The following is a 15119-nucleotide window of genomic DNA, read 5'->3' on the forward strand; positions in this document are numbered from 1 at the left end:
GTGAACGGGCGCAGGACATGAACCGTGTGTAAATATTTACAGGCATAGCCTCACAATCAAATCTCAGGAGTTCCGCACACGAAGACCTTACAGAGCAGCCAGCTTTGCTGAGTGGGAGGAAGGAGAGGAGGGACACTTCCAGATGCCAGAAGCTGGTGTCCCCCTTCTGAAGCGCTGGGGCACCCGTGGGGGAGGGGTGGGAGGGGCATCATGGCCCCACCATTCACGAGCTGGCAGACCTTGAGCGAGGGTCTTCATTTCCCCCCAGCGGATTTTCCTCATCTGTCAAATGGGAGGGAACCCCGCCAGTGTCCGAGGGGGCGCGGCCTGTCTTGCAGGCTCCTCCCCTCACCTGGACGGCGGCGGAGCCCCCCTGCTCCTCCCCGCCGCTCAGCGCCGCTCCTAGACACCGGTGCCGTTCAGCGCCTGGGGCTGCTGGGCACTTGCAAGGTGGCTGGTCGACGGAGGAAGTGAGTTTTAAATTTTGATTAATGGAAATGAAATTGAAGTCGTCCCATGCGGCTCGTGCCTGCCATTTTTGGACAGGGCAGAGGTATCTAGAATTTCTGAAGAAAGGCAGTTGCCGCTCTTACCTTAAGGCTCCTGCGGTTGGGGGAGTTTGGTGGAGGCAGACTAGGGGGCCTTCCTGACCCCCCCGCCCCAGATTTGGTGCCTATTGTTTCAGTGTGAAAAAACCCAAGAGCTTCAATAACAAATTGTTACGTTGCATTTATGTGTATTCATTTGTGTGTTTAGAAGTCTAGCTGACACTGTTACATTAGTTTCAGGTGTACAACACAGTGGTCTCTATATGCCATTCTCTGCTCACAAGTGTAGCTACTGTGCGTCCCCACAAAACACTGTTACAGTACCGTTGACTATATTCCCTTTTATACAGTGACTTCTTCCTTCCGTAACTGGAAGTCTGCAGCTCCCGCTGCCCTTCCCCATCTTGCCCCCCACCCCCCTCCCATGTCGCATTTTTGGCGTGCCAGGTTCTCATCTCACTACATGAGTTGACTCACTAAAGCTTCGCGAGCGCCCTAGGAAACAGGCCCAACATTTTCTAGATGGGGACATCAAGGCGCAGAGAGCGTTAGCGGCTGGCGTGCGGTCTCGGAGCTGGCAGCAGCAAAGCCCGGCTTTGAACCCGGCAGCCCGGGTTGCTGACCACTCTGCTCAGCTGCAGAGTCATTGGGGGGGCCTTGAACTAGGCCCACTCCTAGATACTTCCCACATGGCATCATATTTGACCCTGGGGCGGGGGGGGCTTTGCACTGCGGGAACCGCACCGTCATCCCTGTTTCATAGATGAGGAGACCAAGGCTCAGAGGTCTGCTAAGGGTGACACAGGCAGGGAGTGGCAGTGGGATGAGGTTTGAATGGAGGTCTGTGGGAGCCTCTGCTTGTAACCCTGTGTGACCAGGCCCCTTGCACTGCGGTGGTGACACCTGCCTGGAGCCCTCCCTTGCCCCAGCCCCTGCGGCAGCTCTGGTCTCACAGGGATGTGCTTTGTAAGCTCCTGGCCATGGCCACCCTGTGGACCCTCCAGGCCCTCCCTGAGAGGCTGCAGGGACAGAACATCAGAAACCAGCTGCTCCCAGCTTCTCAGCCCGGAGGGATTTAGGCCTGCTTCGGTGAGAGTTGATATTTACATTTTTACCAACAGCCCTGCTGGTACAGATCATACCTGGGGAGGACAGTGTCCTGGGTGGTCTCTTTTTCCAGGATTCTTGTAGAAAGCCAGAAATTGGAAAGTCTCCAGTGGGTTCCCCCCCCCACCCTCTCTAAGCCTTAGTTTTCTCATCTGTGGAATGAAAGGGATACACTAGGTCATGAGGTTTTCAACCTTTTTTAGCATTACAATTGTTTTTATAAGGAATACTTTTCCCCCCCAGTCTACTCTCTACACAACTGAAATCCTTTAAAAATGTAAATGTGGTTGGGCGCCAGCCTGGCTCAATTGGCAGAACATGCAATTCTTGATTTCGGGTTGTGAGCTTACGCCCCACGTTTGGTGTAAAGATTATAAATAAATGAACTTAAAAAAAATGTAAGTGTGGTTTTTCTTACTCCCCAGCTTAGAATCCTTCAGTGGTTTCCCCTGCTCTAGGGACAGTGCCTGCCCTCATGAAGCTTGGAGTCTAAGAAGGAAGGACAGTATGTTCATAAACAAAGGCATTTAAAATATGTCAAAGGCTGACATATGTTAGGGAAAACATAGAACCGGATGAGAGGGAAGGAATGCCAGATGGGGCTGTTGTTTTAGAGAAGGTGGTCTGGACGGCCCCCTGAAAAGGCGACAGCAGAAAACTGAAGGAAATGGATCATGTGGAGGATCATGGGGGAAATAGCAAGTGCAAAGGCCCTGAGGCAGAGAGCAGGCGCAGCCTGACTGAGGACCAGCAAGGAGGCCTGTGTGGTTGGTGCAGGATGAGGGGAAGGTAGAGTTAAGGCCACAAAGTAAAAGGGTCAGGGAGGGAGCTGGTGGAGAAGGACAGATTAATAGAGGACCTTGTAGGCCTCTTTGAGAGTTTTATTCTGAGTGAGGATTTTGAGCTGAAGAGTGACTTGAACTAATTGTGTTTGAAAAGCACAGATGAGGTAGGATACAGTCTACCTTGGAAGGGAACCCTGGAAGTCTTCTTGGAAATGCGGGTTTATAGACAGTGTGAGAAAAGGCAAGTAGAGAGGAGACAGAGAAGTAGCCTCAGGCAATTTGAAGGAGCAAGAGTTCAGATTCTTTAGAATTCTGCTCCAGCCTTTCCAGTTTCAGGCATATGAGGACTACTCTGAGCTCAGTTTTCTCATCTTTGAGATGGGGATAGTAACAGTACGTGAGTCTTGGGTAGATATGAAGGACTGTCTTAACACATGAAAAGCTTTAGTATATGACAGAAGCTCCATAAATATTAGAGTCTTTAAGGCATTCCTCCCAGGAGACCTGTGGGCATGAGCTGGGGGGGAGGGAAAGCAGAAGGTGAGGAAGCACAATGGTAACAGAGTGGTCCCCCCATATTGTAGGGAATATGTTCCAAGACCCCCAGGGGATGCCTGAAATCGTAAATAGTACCGAACCCTGCATAGACTACGTTTTTTCCTACACATACATACCTATGATAAAGTTCCACTTATGAATTAGGCACAGTCAGAGATGCGCAATGACTAATAATAAAACAGAACGATTATAACACTATACTGTAATAAAAGTTACATGAATGTGGTCTCTCAAAATATCTTCCTATCCTGTACTCAGCCTTGTTGTTTTGTGAGCTGATAAAATGCCCCTGTGATGAGACGAAGTGAGGTGAATGATGCAGGCATTTTGAAGTAGCATCAGGATAATTTTGAGAAAACAAGAGTGTAGAAATCACTGAACCAAAAATGTGTTCTAATAGAGGAATTGGTGGGAAGCAGAAGGCAGGCGAGATCTTCTGAGGGCTGAGCCCACTGCCCCAGCCCTACCCTGTACTAGCTTGCTCTGTTCTCTACCCCTTGGCACCAGCTCCTTTTTTCCTTCCCTCTCTGCACCATGCTCTCTCTAACCACAGGGCCTTTGCACTAGCACCTTTTACTTGGAAACTCTTTCCCTGGCCCTTTACCTTATTAAGTGTTACTTACCCTTTGCTCTTCTTACATTTGTAGGGGCTTCTTGCACCCTAAGTGAGGTTGGTTTCCCTGATAGAGGCTTTCTCCCTGTCCTTTCTTTTTGCAGCCTGGGTTTCAGCGTGTGGGTATACATTTTCTAAAAGGAAAGATACCCTTCACACACAATAAAACTCACCAGTTTAGAGTATACAAATGTACAAATTTCAGAATGTTCATGAGGCTGTGCAACCACCGTCATTATCTAATTCCAGAATATCTCCATCAACCCCAAAAGAAACACATCTATCAGCAGTCGTTCCCCATTGGTCGGTCCCCTAGCTCCTGGCCACTGCCAGTCTGCTTTCTATCTCTGTGGATTTGCCCATTCTGCACGTTTCTTGTAAGTAGAATCACACAACATATGGCCTTTTCTATCTGGCTCCTTTCACTTAACATTATGTTTTTAAGGTACATGCATGTGTCAGTCCTTTATTCCTTTCTACGACTAAATTCTATTCTATTTCAAGGATAGGCCATATTGTTGATTTACTCATCGTTGCTGGACATTTGGGTTGTTTCCACTTTTTGGCTGTTGCAAACAGGTGTCAGAGTTTTTTTTATGTGGACATGATGAAGCCTGCACGAGGTCGAGGGGAGGAAACTAACAGTCATAAAACAGTTCTGGTGGCTCAGTCGGTTAAGTGTCTGCCTTTGGCTCAGGTGGTGATCTCAGGGTCTTGAGCCCACATTGGGCTCCCTGCTCAGCGGGGAGTCTGCTCCTCCCTCTGTCCCCCCACCCTCCCACCCCTGCTTGTACTTGCGTGCTCTCTCTCTCTCAAATAAATATGAATCTTTTTCTTTTTCTAAAGATTTTATTTATTTATTTGACAGAGATAGAGACAGCCAGGGAGAGAGGGAACACAAGCAGGGGGAGTGGGAGAGGAAGAAGCAGGCTCCCAGTGGAGGAGCCTGACGTGGGGCTCGATCCCATAACGCTGGGATCACGCCCTGAGCCGAAGGCAGACGCTTAACCGCTGTGCCACCCAGGCGCCCCTCAAATAAATATGAATCTTAAAAAAAAATAAAAATCTTAAAAAAAAAATAAAACAGTTCTGAAAACCAACGTATCACTTTGGAAAATAGTAAGACAGTTCCTCGGAAAGTTAAACATAGACTTACTGTATGATGTAGGAACTCCACTTCTACGTCTATAACCCAAAGAACTGAGGACACGTTCACACACACACAAACTTGTACATGGGTGATTGTAACAGCATCATTCAACAAGAGCCAAGAAGCTGGAACAACTCAAGTGTCTATCAACTGATGGGCGGAGAGACAAAATGTGGTGTATCCATATAATGGAATATTACCCTGCTCTGCAAAGGACTGGAAGCCGATTCACGCCACATCATGAAGGAACCTTGAACATGGGTTTGCCCCATGAAGGCAGGGATGACATCGGTCAGCCCGCCTCTGTTCCCCCAGTGCAGGCATTTACTAGACCATCAAGAACTATCTGTGGGATGGTTGAAGGGTCCCAGCCAGCAGCCCCAGCACCCCATCCCTTTGATGTCTGGCCTGGATCTCAGGGCAGGGAGGGGAAGACCTGCCAGCAAGTCTGAATCACAGGAGGTCTGGTGCTTGGTGACAGGAGCCTCCTGCCGGGCAGCGTCTCTGCTCTCTGCTTCATGACACTCTGTCCTGGGAGTCTGGGCATCCTGTAGGTGCCCAGTGAGTCCCGGCACACTGGCCTGACCAGACCTGAAGCTCCCTGAGCAGCTGGGCCAGGAAGAGGCCACCAGGTAGCACGGGCTCACCTGACACGTACATTAGTCCAGGCCCCCCTCTCCCCCCAACAGTGTGCCCCTCCTGTGCTCCGTGGTGCAGGCTGACAAACAGCAGCTTCCTGGGGACCCCACAACCCCTTCCCAAGTGGTGCAGGGCTCAGAGGCAGCCTTGCAAGCAGCCCCTCACCTGTCACCCATCGTAAGGGTGCTGGGATTTGGCAACACAAGGCCCTGGACCTGCATTTCGAAGGGTCCCCCTCCCCATAAAACTGGCCCAGGGCCCAGGGGAGGGGTCCCAGGCCAGCCCACAGCCCAGCCTGGCCTCTGGCAGAGGGGTCACTGGGAATTCTGTGTTTCATCAAATTATTGCTGGGCTATGGAGTTTTATTTGAAAATAATTTTAATTAGCTGGAAACTAGGAGTTTAATAAATGGAAAACAGAGAACTTTCCAAGGCCACGGCTGGGAAACACTTGCTTTTTAAAAAATTCTGCCTGGCTTCACAGGCCAGCTAAGCACCCTGACACGAGGGCCCGATTGCCAGAGGAATCCGCAAGGAAAACAAAGCTTATTTTTAGAGAAATATTTTAAACTCAGTTTCAGCGAGCTCAGGAGTTTTCTTGTCTGTCTAAAATCCTTAATATCTTTCCTTCTATTTCAGAGCTGCCTCTCACCCCAGAGGGCTCAAGAACTCCTATCTGATGAGAGCTATTTCTGTACCGATGAAAATAAAGGGGTCCCCTCCCCCTCCAACCAGAGAACGAATTGTTTCTAAATATGTCCCTGCCGTCAGGCTCAGGCGGCCTGTCCTTGGCAGGTGTGCTCGGCAGTAAGGTGGGTCTGGGGTCCCTGCAGGCCTCGAGGCCTGTCTGCCACCCTCCCACTCAGCCCTGTTCTGCCCACCGCCCTGCAGGAAACAGATGACAGCCTGGCCACCATTTCCGGGTTTTGAAAGCAGTTTTTAACTTGAAAGCGGCCTGCTAAAAAGGGCTGCTTTTCCTCTGTAGGTGTTGTTAACACCCTCACCCCACACAGACACATCCAGACCCAAACATATAGCGACACCCACGGAACCTTCCTCCCACCCCACAGAGCCACACACCCACCCACACAGCAATAGCTACACAGATATACCCGCCCACAGCAACAGACACACTCACACATCCCTACACACACACACACAACCAGACACATCCCCCCCACACCTACACCCACACATACCTACACACGCACACACACCCAGACACATCCCCCCCACACCTATACCCACACACCTACACACACACACAGCAAGAGACACCCATACTTCCCTACACACACACACACAACCAGACACATCCCCCCCACACCTACACCCACACATACCTACACACACACACACACACACAACCAGACACATCCCCCCCACACCTACACCCACACATACCTACACACGCACACACACAACCAGACACATCCCCCCACACACCTACACCCACACATACCTACAACACACACAGCAAGAGACACCCACACTTCCCTACACACACCCACACACACAACCAGACACATCCCCCCCACACCTACACACACACACAACCAGACACATCCCCCCCACACCTACACCCCCACACACAACCAGACACACCCCCCACACACACCTACACCCCCACACACAACCAGACACATCCCCCCCACACCTACACCCACACATACCTACACACACAGAGAGCAAGAGACACCCACACTTCCCTACACACACACCCACACACAGACACACACAACAGACACCAAACCCAGACCCCTACCCACACACAGACCCTTGAATGCACCCCCACGCACACACAGCAACAAACATACCCAAACCCATACCCACACTGACACCCACACTCTCAGACTCTACGGACATACACTCCCCACACACGTATCAACAGCCCCACATGCCAGTACTTCCCGACGGCAAAGGCAGACAGACCCCCGGATACCTGCAAACAGAATGATACCCTTGAACGTGTGCACACCCAGCTAGCCAGGCAAGGACACAGATACACGCGCACACACGCCCCCTCCATAAGGACACACCCCCACAGACCTCTCTTCACACACCCAGACACCCCCTTAGGCACAGACACACTCATAGGCTGTCCAGGCTTAGTGATTGTCAGGGGAGGTTGGGGAACCCACCTAGGCAGCAGGGCGGGCCCTGGAGGGGCTGCGGGCTTCCTGCTGCGGGGCCCCTCACCCACATCCTGCGGGCAGGGCTCCTCCTGGGCCTTGCCAGCCCTGGGAACCGGCACTGCCCTGGGTGGCCACGGGTCTGCGCAACCTCCAGTGTGCGCGACAAACCCCAACACAATGAAAGAGGGGTAAAGACAATGGAGCTGGCTTGGTCCTCTGACCCAAGGGGAGCCTGGCTGTGGCTCAGCCTCCAGGGTCCCCCTCGGCTGCCCCAAGTCACCACGCCATGGAAAGCACAGAGACCCAACTGCTGCTTTCAAATGGACTTGGCTAGAGTCACCTCCCCTTTGCTCTTGTCACCATCAGCAAAACGGGGACAGCAAGTGCCTGGGGGTGGTTCCCTCCCAGTTCAAATGCTCTCTAGGGTTTCCTCCTCGAACAAGTCCAGCCTGGGGTGGGGGTTCTCGGACCCCAAGGCGACTTTAATACCCAGCATTCTCTTGCTGGGCCAGACCTGGGCCCTCAGCTGTATCATTCTTTCTCTGTGTCCTCCCAGGCCTGGCCCTTCCATCTGGGCTCCTGAGCCTCTGAGCCGCTGCAGGGCTGACAAACCCCCACCGCCCCCAGTCTCTTCCCAGGGGTGGGTGCTGGGCTTTGGCCTTTTCAGCCGTTTTTGTGTGTGTTGTTGTTGTTGTTGTTTTTCCCTTTTATTTACTCAGCGGTAGATTCAGACAGAGTGAGGGCGGCAAATGCGTCCGTGTACACATCTCTTCTCTGAAATAATCTAGAAGGTGGCACATACTAATTGGGCTGCTTAAAAAAATATCCTCGTTTTCAAACAGCCAGTGGCAATGCCACTATTAAGACATGCTTTTTTTTTTTTTTTTTTTAAGAATTTATTTATTTGAGAGAGGGAGACTGAGACAGAGAGAGATCACGAGCAGGGGAAAGGGTAGCGGGAGAAGCAGACTCCCCGCTGTGCAGGGAGCCCAATGCAGGACTCTGGGATCCTGACTTGAGCCAAAGGCAGACGCTTAACCGACCGAGCCACCCAGGTGCCCTCACTATTAAGACATTCTCAGGGCGCCTGGGTGGCTCAGTCGGCTAAGCGTCTGCCTTCGGTTTGGGTCATGATCCCAGGGTCTTGGGTTGAGCCCCATGTTGGGCTCCCTGCTCAGCGGGGAGTCTGCTTCTCCTTCTCCCTCCACCCCCCCCCGCCCTTGTGCTCTCTCTCTTGCTTACTCTCTCTCTCAAATAAATAAATAAATTCTTAAAAAAGAAAGACATTCTCAACTCCCTCCTTTCCTGGGCTCATTTTCACAATTGGCTGCAAAAGAATTTTATCTTGCATGTAACACAGTCTTGGACCCAGTGAGCTTCAGTTCCGCTCCCCAGCCCGTGACAGGAATCCCAGCTTGTCCCTACTTGCAATTTTTACTTCTCGTCCCCTAAATTTACAAGACTTTCCTAAGGGTGATCGTGCAATAGCAGAATTTTGTTTGCCGTTCATTCCAGCCGCTGCAGAAAGACAATGACCTATATACCCTCCATTGATCTGAGGCAAGAGGAAATTTCTGAATGATCCCCCCCCCCCCCCAGCTCGCCATGCTCCACTGGGTCTCAAACACAAAACATCAGATCCTAGCAGTTGGGCTTTCAAACAAACCAATTTTTAAAAATGAATGTGGCTTACCCCAACAAGTCTGACATTCCAGGCGATCAAAAGTACTTGTTTAGAAAAAGAAGTTTTGGAATGAGGTGGAAACAAGGTCTTTGAAATGCAGCTTGGCCTAAATAGCACCGCATTTCAGACTTTTCCTCCCCACTGCACATTCTTTATGGTGGAGAGGCCGGGGAGCCCGCAGGGTCCTGCCCACCGAGGCCTCCTGGGCTCCGGGCTTCCCCTCCCCCACGGCCGAGGCCCTTAGCCAGGGGCCCGGCATCTGGGAGAACTTTGAAACTGTTCCCCATCCCCTTTGGCAGCCAAGCACCAAAACGCTCCAGTTAACACCAGCGCAATCATCGCTAACGTGAAACAGCTGCCCGAGGCCCGGCGGGCTCCAGGCCGCCCCCCCACCCCCCCACCCGGCTCAGCTGGGACGCAGGAGACCCGGCGAGGGGTGCAAGCAGTGGTTGATAGGGCCCAGCTGTTGTAGATAAGAAAACAAACTATTGCTAAATCTTTTACCTACTTTGGAAAAAAGGGTCTGAACTGGGGGTGGGTAGGCGGGGAGGATGGAGAAGGGAAAAGCATGGATTGATTTATGAACCTGATTTTGAAGTCTTGAAAGTGATGGTAGGAAAAAAATAACACAAACACCAAAAAACCGTACCAAGGTTGTGTTCAATTGTGTGCGAATCAGCAGGCAAACTGGTGCCGTTGCTTTTTTCCTTCCTTTTTTTAGAGGCCTGGGTTGCATTTGCTTTCTGGCCACTTACAGTTGCCTGAAGCAGACACTAATCCTTTTGCATAAATAACGTGTGCGCTCACTCCCAGAGGAAGCAGTCCGCATAAACAAACACCACCCAGATAGAAGCGTGACCTGTTTCATCTGCCTCCCCTTTCCTTCCTCTCCGGACAAGGACAACCAGGCTTCCCAAAGTCCAGGCGAAACTCTTTTGCTTCTCCAGCCAGAGAAAGGCTGGGCCTAACCCCATCGCCGCCTGTCTGCAGTGGAACACTCTAGGGGCCTTTAGGCCTGGGGCTGGCCATACCCTCTCTTGCCTTTCCCACCCTAGCCCAAGCCGTTCCGTTCCCTGGGCGTCCCAGAAAAAAAAAAAAAAATCGGACCTTCAGCTGCCACCGCAGACACGTGACCCACTTGGTGACTCACAGGCGGGCCACACCCCTTCAGGCCTTCAGCCAGGGCCTGCCACCAGCCAGCCAGCCAACACAGGGGAGCATCTTACTACCAAGGGGAACAGCTAACTAATGCCCTTGACAGTCCAAATAATTATTTTCCTTCAGCTAAAGAACTTGCTATAAAATACATAGGGGCAGGCCCTTCTGAACCCTGACTGTGCCAGCTTCCAAAATCTTAGCCCCCCAAACCCTCCAAAGCCTGGGCGATGCCTGACAAGGCGGTGGTGAAGTGAAAACAGTCGACGTTATAGTTAAAAAGAGAAAAAAAAAAAGCTATCTTACACATTAATACCTCTTTTCCCAAAAATTTTATTGGGGGAAAACTACAAAACATTTACAGTACAATGTTTACAGTCACAATTTGTAGTGAACTGATTCCCCAGAATATATTACAACTCAAGTTGACTTATCTTGTTACATTCAAAAACCTACTTCTGTCAAAGTAGTTCAGAGTACATACGTACGTACACAGCGCTCCATCTGTACCTGCCTACGTACAGACTAGAGCTACTGCTCGTTCATCCGCTGTCCAGGAAAGCACTCCTGCCTTTCTACACACGCAAAAAAAAAAAAAAAAAAAAAAAATAGTACAAGTTTTGGAATTTTCTGTAATGAAACAAGGCATATTCATGAGTACTACATATCATTTTTAGCACTACGAGGTGGCCTCTTCACTTTAGATCTATATAAAAAAGTGGTAAATATCTTCCTTTTGTGCAGTTGAACCCATCCTACATTCAAATTCTCTCAAGCACTAATAGAAAAATACTTATTTGGTTGAGGAAGATTTAAGGCAAGTTCTGGCCCTTCCAAAGGCACTGTGAGACTAACCCCCCACCCCATTATTGCTACATGTCTTTATACGCAGAGTAGGTCACAGTAGAATTGGTGGAATAAACACAAAACTTTTTTGCTCATTTAAGAAGTTGGAATGAGAAAGGCATGCCACATTTAAGCCTGACTGCAACGTATGTGGTCAAAACCTCTTTTCTTTAAAGTTGGATGGGCTGCAACCATTATACATTCTAAGAAAACTCATTAAGATATTCTTCAAACTACTTCCACAGCATCAGGATAGATTTCTGTAAAGAAATCATGCAATCTTTCAAAAATTTACGTAAACAAGGAAAGAAATTAATGAAATAAATATTACATACAATCTCTTAAATTAAGATTTTTTTTTACTCATTTACAATAAAATAACCAAGTGAAGTTACAAAAGGCATATATTACTGTGAAAAGAACATACACTCCACATTTTGCCGATTAATAATGGCAATCATAATTTAACATAATAAAAGAATATATATCTATTGCTTTTCATCATACTTGATAAATACAGTATGAACAAAAAATTTCAATGTATACTTTTCACAAGATAATAAATAAGTTAAATAGTTTTTTCATATTGAGTTGTTGGTGCAGTGGTGCGAATCAACTCAAAACAGCTAAAAATTCAGCAGTTATTTCCCCCCAACGATTACCAACTAAGCTCTGCCCAAGGCTTCCAGAAAGAGCAGACAAAATGGTTCTAAAATTAAACATCCACTAAGTGGTGGCAATGAAACCAGTAACCAGTAGGAAACTTTGGAATGCAGGTGTTTTTTTTCCCCCCAGACATAAAGAACTTTGTGTCAAACAAACAAAAACCTATGGAGTCGAGGACTACAATCAAGGCATATTCCTGGTACAATATTGGATTCCAGAAGCTTAGAGGTTTAGCAAGGTGGTGGCTGGCTGGTTTGTTTACACTGGTCTGAGACAAACGACAATTAGGAACTTCTCTCAAGATAAGAGTTCCCACATCTGGACTGTAACTAATGCTTTTCAAGTGAAGATATGGAATGGTGGTTGGTAGCTGCTGGTGCTGGGTTGATTTTTTTTTTTTTTCCCTAAAGTCCCAAACTCCTAGGAGACCTAAAAAAGTTTTAAGTGTTTGGTTTTTTGTTCTGTTCGCATCACAACTGCCCTGTTGTGAGTATTTTGTTCATCAATACAAAAGTTCGCTGGCTTTTTTTGCTCAACAAGAATGAAACTTCGTTAATAATAATAAAAATAATAATAAAAAAAAAAAAAAAAGAGGAAACCGAAAGGGGAGGGGTGGGGGCCCCTCCCGGCACACAAGTTCGAGTCCAAGTGCTCGGTGCGGCCCGCAGTCTGCTCGTGGCCAGTCACCCCCCACTCCCGGGCCCCTCCCAGGGCTCCAGATGGCAGGGGCGCCCTCCAACACCCCCAGAACGGCCTTCCCTTCCTCCTCCTCGCTGGCGCCCTCTTGCCTCAATCGTCGGAGATGGACAGGCGGCTGAAGATGGGCAGGCGGCGGCCGGGGTCGAGGCTGGGGGACTCGGAGCCGCTGAGGCTGCCCGAGCTCAGGGAGCCGCTCAAGTAGCTGTCGCGGTCCGACAGCGAGTCCGGGGGGCTAGGGGGCGCGTCGAACACGGGCGACTCGGACAGGCGGCGCGGCAGCTGGAAGCTGAAGGGCGGCGAGGGCGGCGCGGCGGCACTGGCAGGGAGGGGCGCGCTGGGCGGCGCCGGGGGCTGCGCGGGGGGCACCAGGCCCTGCTGCTGCTGCTGCTGCTGCTGCTGGCTGCGATAGTACGCGGCGGCCACAGCGGCGAAGTTGTGGGTCTGGATGGCGAGCGGAGTGATGAGGCTGCTCAGCTCCGGACCGAACGCAAAGGCGTTGTTGGCGCAGGAGGCCGACGAGCAGGCCGCGCACGGGGCGCCCGGCGCCAGCAGGTCCTCGGCGCCCCCGGTGCCGTAGAGCAGCGCCGCGGCGGCCGCAGCCGCTGCCGACGCACAGCACGTCGGGGCGCCCGAGGGCGTGGAGGCCGCGGAGGCCGACGAGCAGGACGAAGCAGACGAGGAGCAGGACGAGGCCGAGGAACAAGAGGGCGGTGGCGGCGGCGTGCGCGACGTGGGGCTGTCGAGCAGCAGTGGCGACTCGAGGCCCCCCGGCGGCTGGTGGTGGCCCGACGGGAAGCCCGAGAAGCTGAGGCTGTGATGCAGCTTGGGCCGCGGCTCCCGGGGGAATCCCAGGTGCAGCGCGTCCCGCGCGCTGAAAGCGCGCAGGTCCCCCGAGGCGCCCCCCGACGGCGCGGGCCGCCGCTCGTCAGCGTTGTGGATGAAGTGGCAGCGCGGCCCGTAGGGGCAGAAGCCGATGGTGTGGAAGGTGCGGCACAGCTCCGTCTTGTACTTGGGATGCCGGGTCAGGCTGCGCAGCTCGTGGAAGCCGTGCGCGAACTGGCACTTCTCGCCGTACTTGCACGTGCCGCTCTCCTCAAAGGGCCGGCACAGCTCAGTCTTGTAGCGCGTCGAGTTGATCTGGGAGCCACCGCCCCCCTTCTGCTGCTGCTGCTGCAGGTGCAAAAGGTGCTGGCTGCGCTCGCCGTTCTCGCTGAACGAGCGGTCCCGAAATTTGTTCTCCTTGTTCAGCAGGGCCGTGCCGCCGCCCCCTGACGGCTCCTTGAGGCTGCCGTAGGAGGCCGGGCCGCCCGCCGCCCCGCTGCCGCAGCTGCTGCCGTTAGGCGCGCCCGGGAACTTGGGCGAGCAGCTGCCGGGGCTAGGCGCGGGGTGGGCGAGTGCGTGCAGGTTGCTGGCCGAGTGCCGTCGGAGAAAGCCCGGCGTGAAGCCCGAGCTAGGGGCGGCGGCCACGGGCGTCCCCACCGCCTTCTTGTCCAGCATGTTCAGATTGAGGTTGGCCAGGGATTTCTCCGTCTGCCAAAAGGAGGGGGGCGAGGGCGGGATGAAATATGGAAAGGGAGGGTAGAGTTGGGGCGAGTTGCAGAGGAACTTCAGCCTTCTGATTCTTCTTCCTTTTTGCAGATTTTGATTCGACCCCCACCCTCCACCCGTACACGCGCAAAAGAATCAAGTTCGCGTTGGGAGGAGCCGACTCCCACCCCAGGCCGCACTCGGTTTCGACATGTGATCCTCAGCCCGTGGGCCGCCAGCCTGGGCGGCGCAAACCCCGTCCGGGAAGCCCCGGGCAGCGTGGCCGCGGTCGGCGCCCGAGAAACTAAACAAGCGACAGCGGCTCCCTCCTGCCTTTCCTCCCTGCTCCTTCTCCCCGCCCACAAGGCACGAGCACACACTACAGCAAACTCCAGGACTTTTCCCGACCCCAAAGTCAAGGTGGGGAGGAGTGCCCCAAAAGCGGAGGGCAGAGGCAAAGTCTGAAAACTCGAGGGGCTTCCTGCCTGCCCTCCTTCCTCCCTCCTGGCTCCCTCGCGTACCTTACACAAGAAGTCGATATCGTAGAAGGCGGACAGAAGTGTGGTCGACATATTTCTGGATCCTGTAATGGTCGGAGTTGCAGGCAGGGAGGTCCGGAGGAGCCCTCGGGGCGGCACGGCCGGGCTCGAGCCACGACGAATAACGGGTGACCGGCGGGGGAGGGACCGAAAGTTTGCCGGGGGACGAGACAAGAGGGAGAGGAAAGCAGCGTGGACTGGCTTGAGGGTGCCCGGGAGTGCGGAGTGGGGGGGAAAAAGAAGAGAGAAGCAAAGAGCGCTCCTCCGCGCCCCGGGGTGCCCGGCCCGCCCCCCCGCGCGGAGCCGACAACAGCTCGCGGACTGCTGGAACTCCGCTGCCCGCGAGCGCGCGCCCTATATAGAGCCCGGGAGCGCGGCAGCAGCGGGACGGGCGTGCCGGGGGAGGGGACAGAACGCTGACCCCGCCGGGGTCTCCAGGCAACGCCGCCCGCCGGCTCGCGGACGTCAA

General features: G+C 52.6%; 1 protein-coding gene across 1 annotated transcript; it reads right to left on the reverse strand.

Moving 5' to 3' along the window:
* Nucleotides 1–10686: 10686 nt before the first annotated feature.
* Nucleotides 10687–14995, reverse strand: ZFP36L2 (ZFP36 like 2 zinc finger CCCH-type). Its single transcript, XM_045771764.2, has 2 exons — nucleotides 14633–14995; nucleotides 10687–14114 (listed from the first exon to the last, which is right to left on the reverse strand). The coding sequence occupies exons 1-2, from the start codon at nucleotides 14681–14683 to the stop codon at nucleotides 12675–12677; spliced, it is 1491 nt and encodes a 496-aa protein (XP_045627720.2). The 5' UTR covers nucleotides 14684–14995; the 3' UTR covers nucleotides 10687–12674.
* Nucleotides 14996–15119: the final 124 nt, after the last annotated feature.

The sequence above is a fragment of the Ursus americanus genome, chromosome 7 (genome assembly GCF_024610735.1).
Source record: "Ursus americanus isolate L20-20 chromosome 7, mUrsAme1.1.p, whole genome shotgun sequence".
Classification (NCBI taxonomy): Eukaryota; Metazoa; Chordata; class Mammalia; order Carnivora; family Ursidae; genus Ursus; species Ursus americanus.

Excerpts from the sequence above, each read along its gene's own strand:
- ZFP36L2 (XM_045771764.2), bottom strand. The coding sequence starts at position 14,683 with ATGTCGACCACACTTCTGTCCGCCTTCTACGATATCGACTTCTTGTGT. Across the intron at positions 14,115-14,632 it reads ATATCGACTTCTTGTGTAAG|ACGGAGAAATCCCTGGCCAA; the intron begins GTACGCGAGGGA and ends TCCTTTTGGCAG.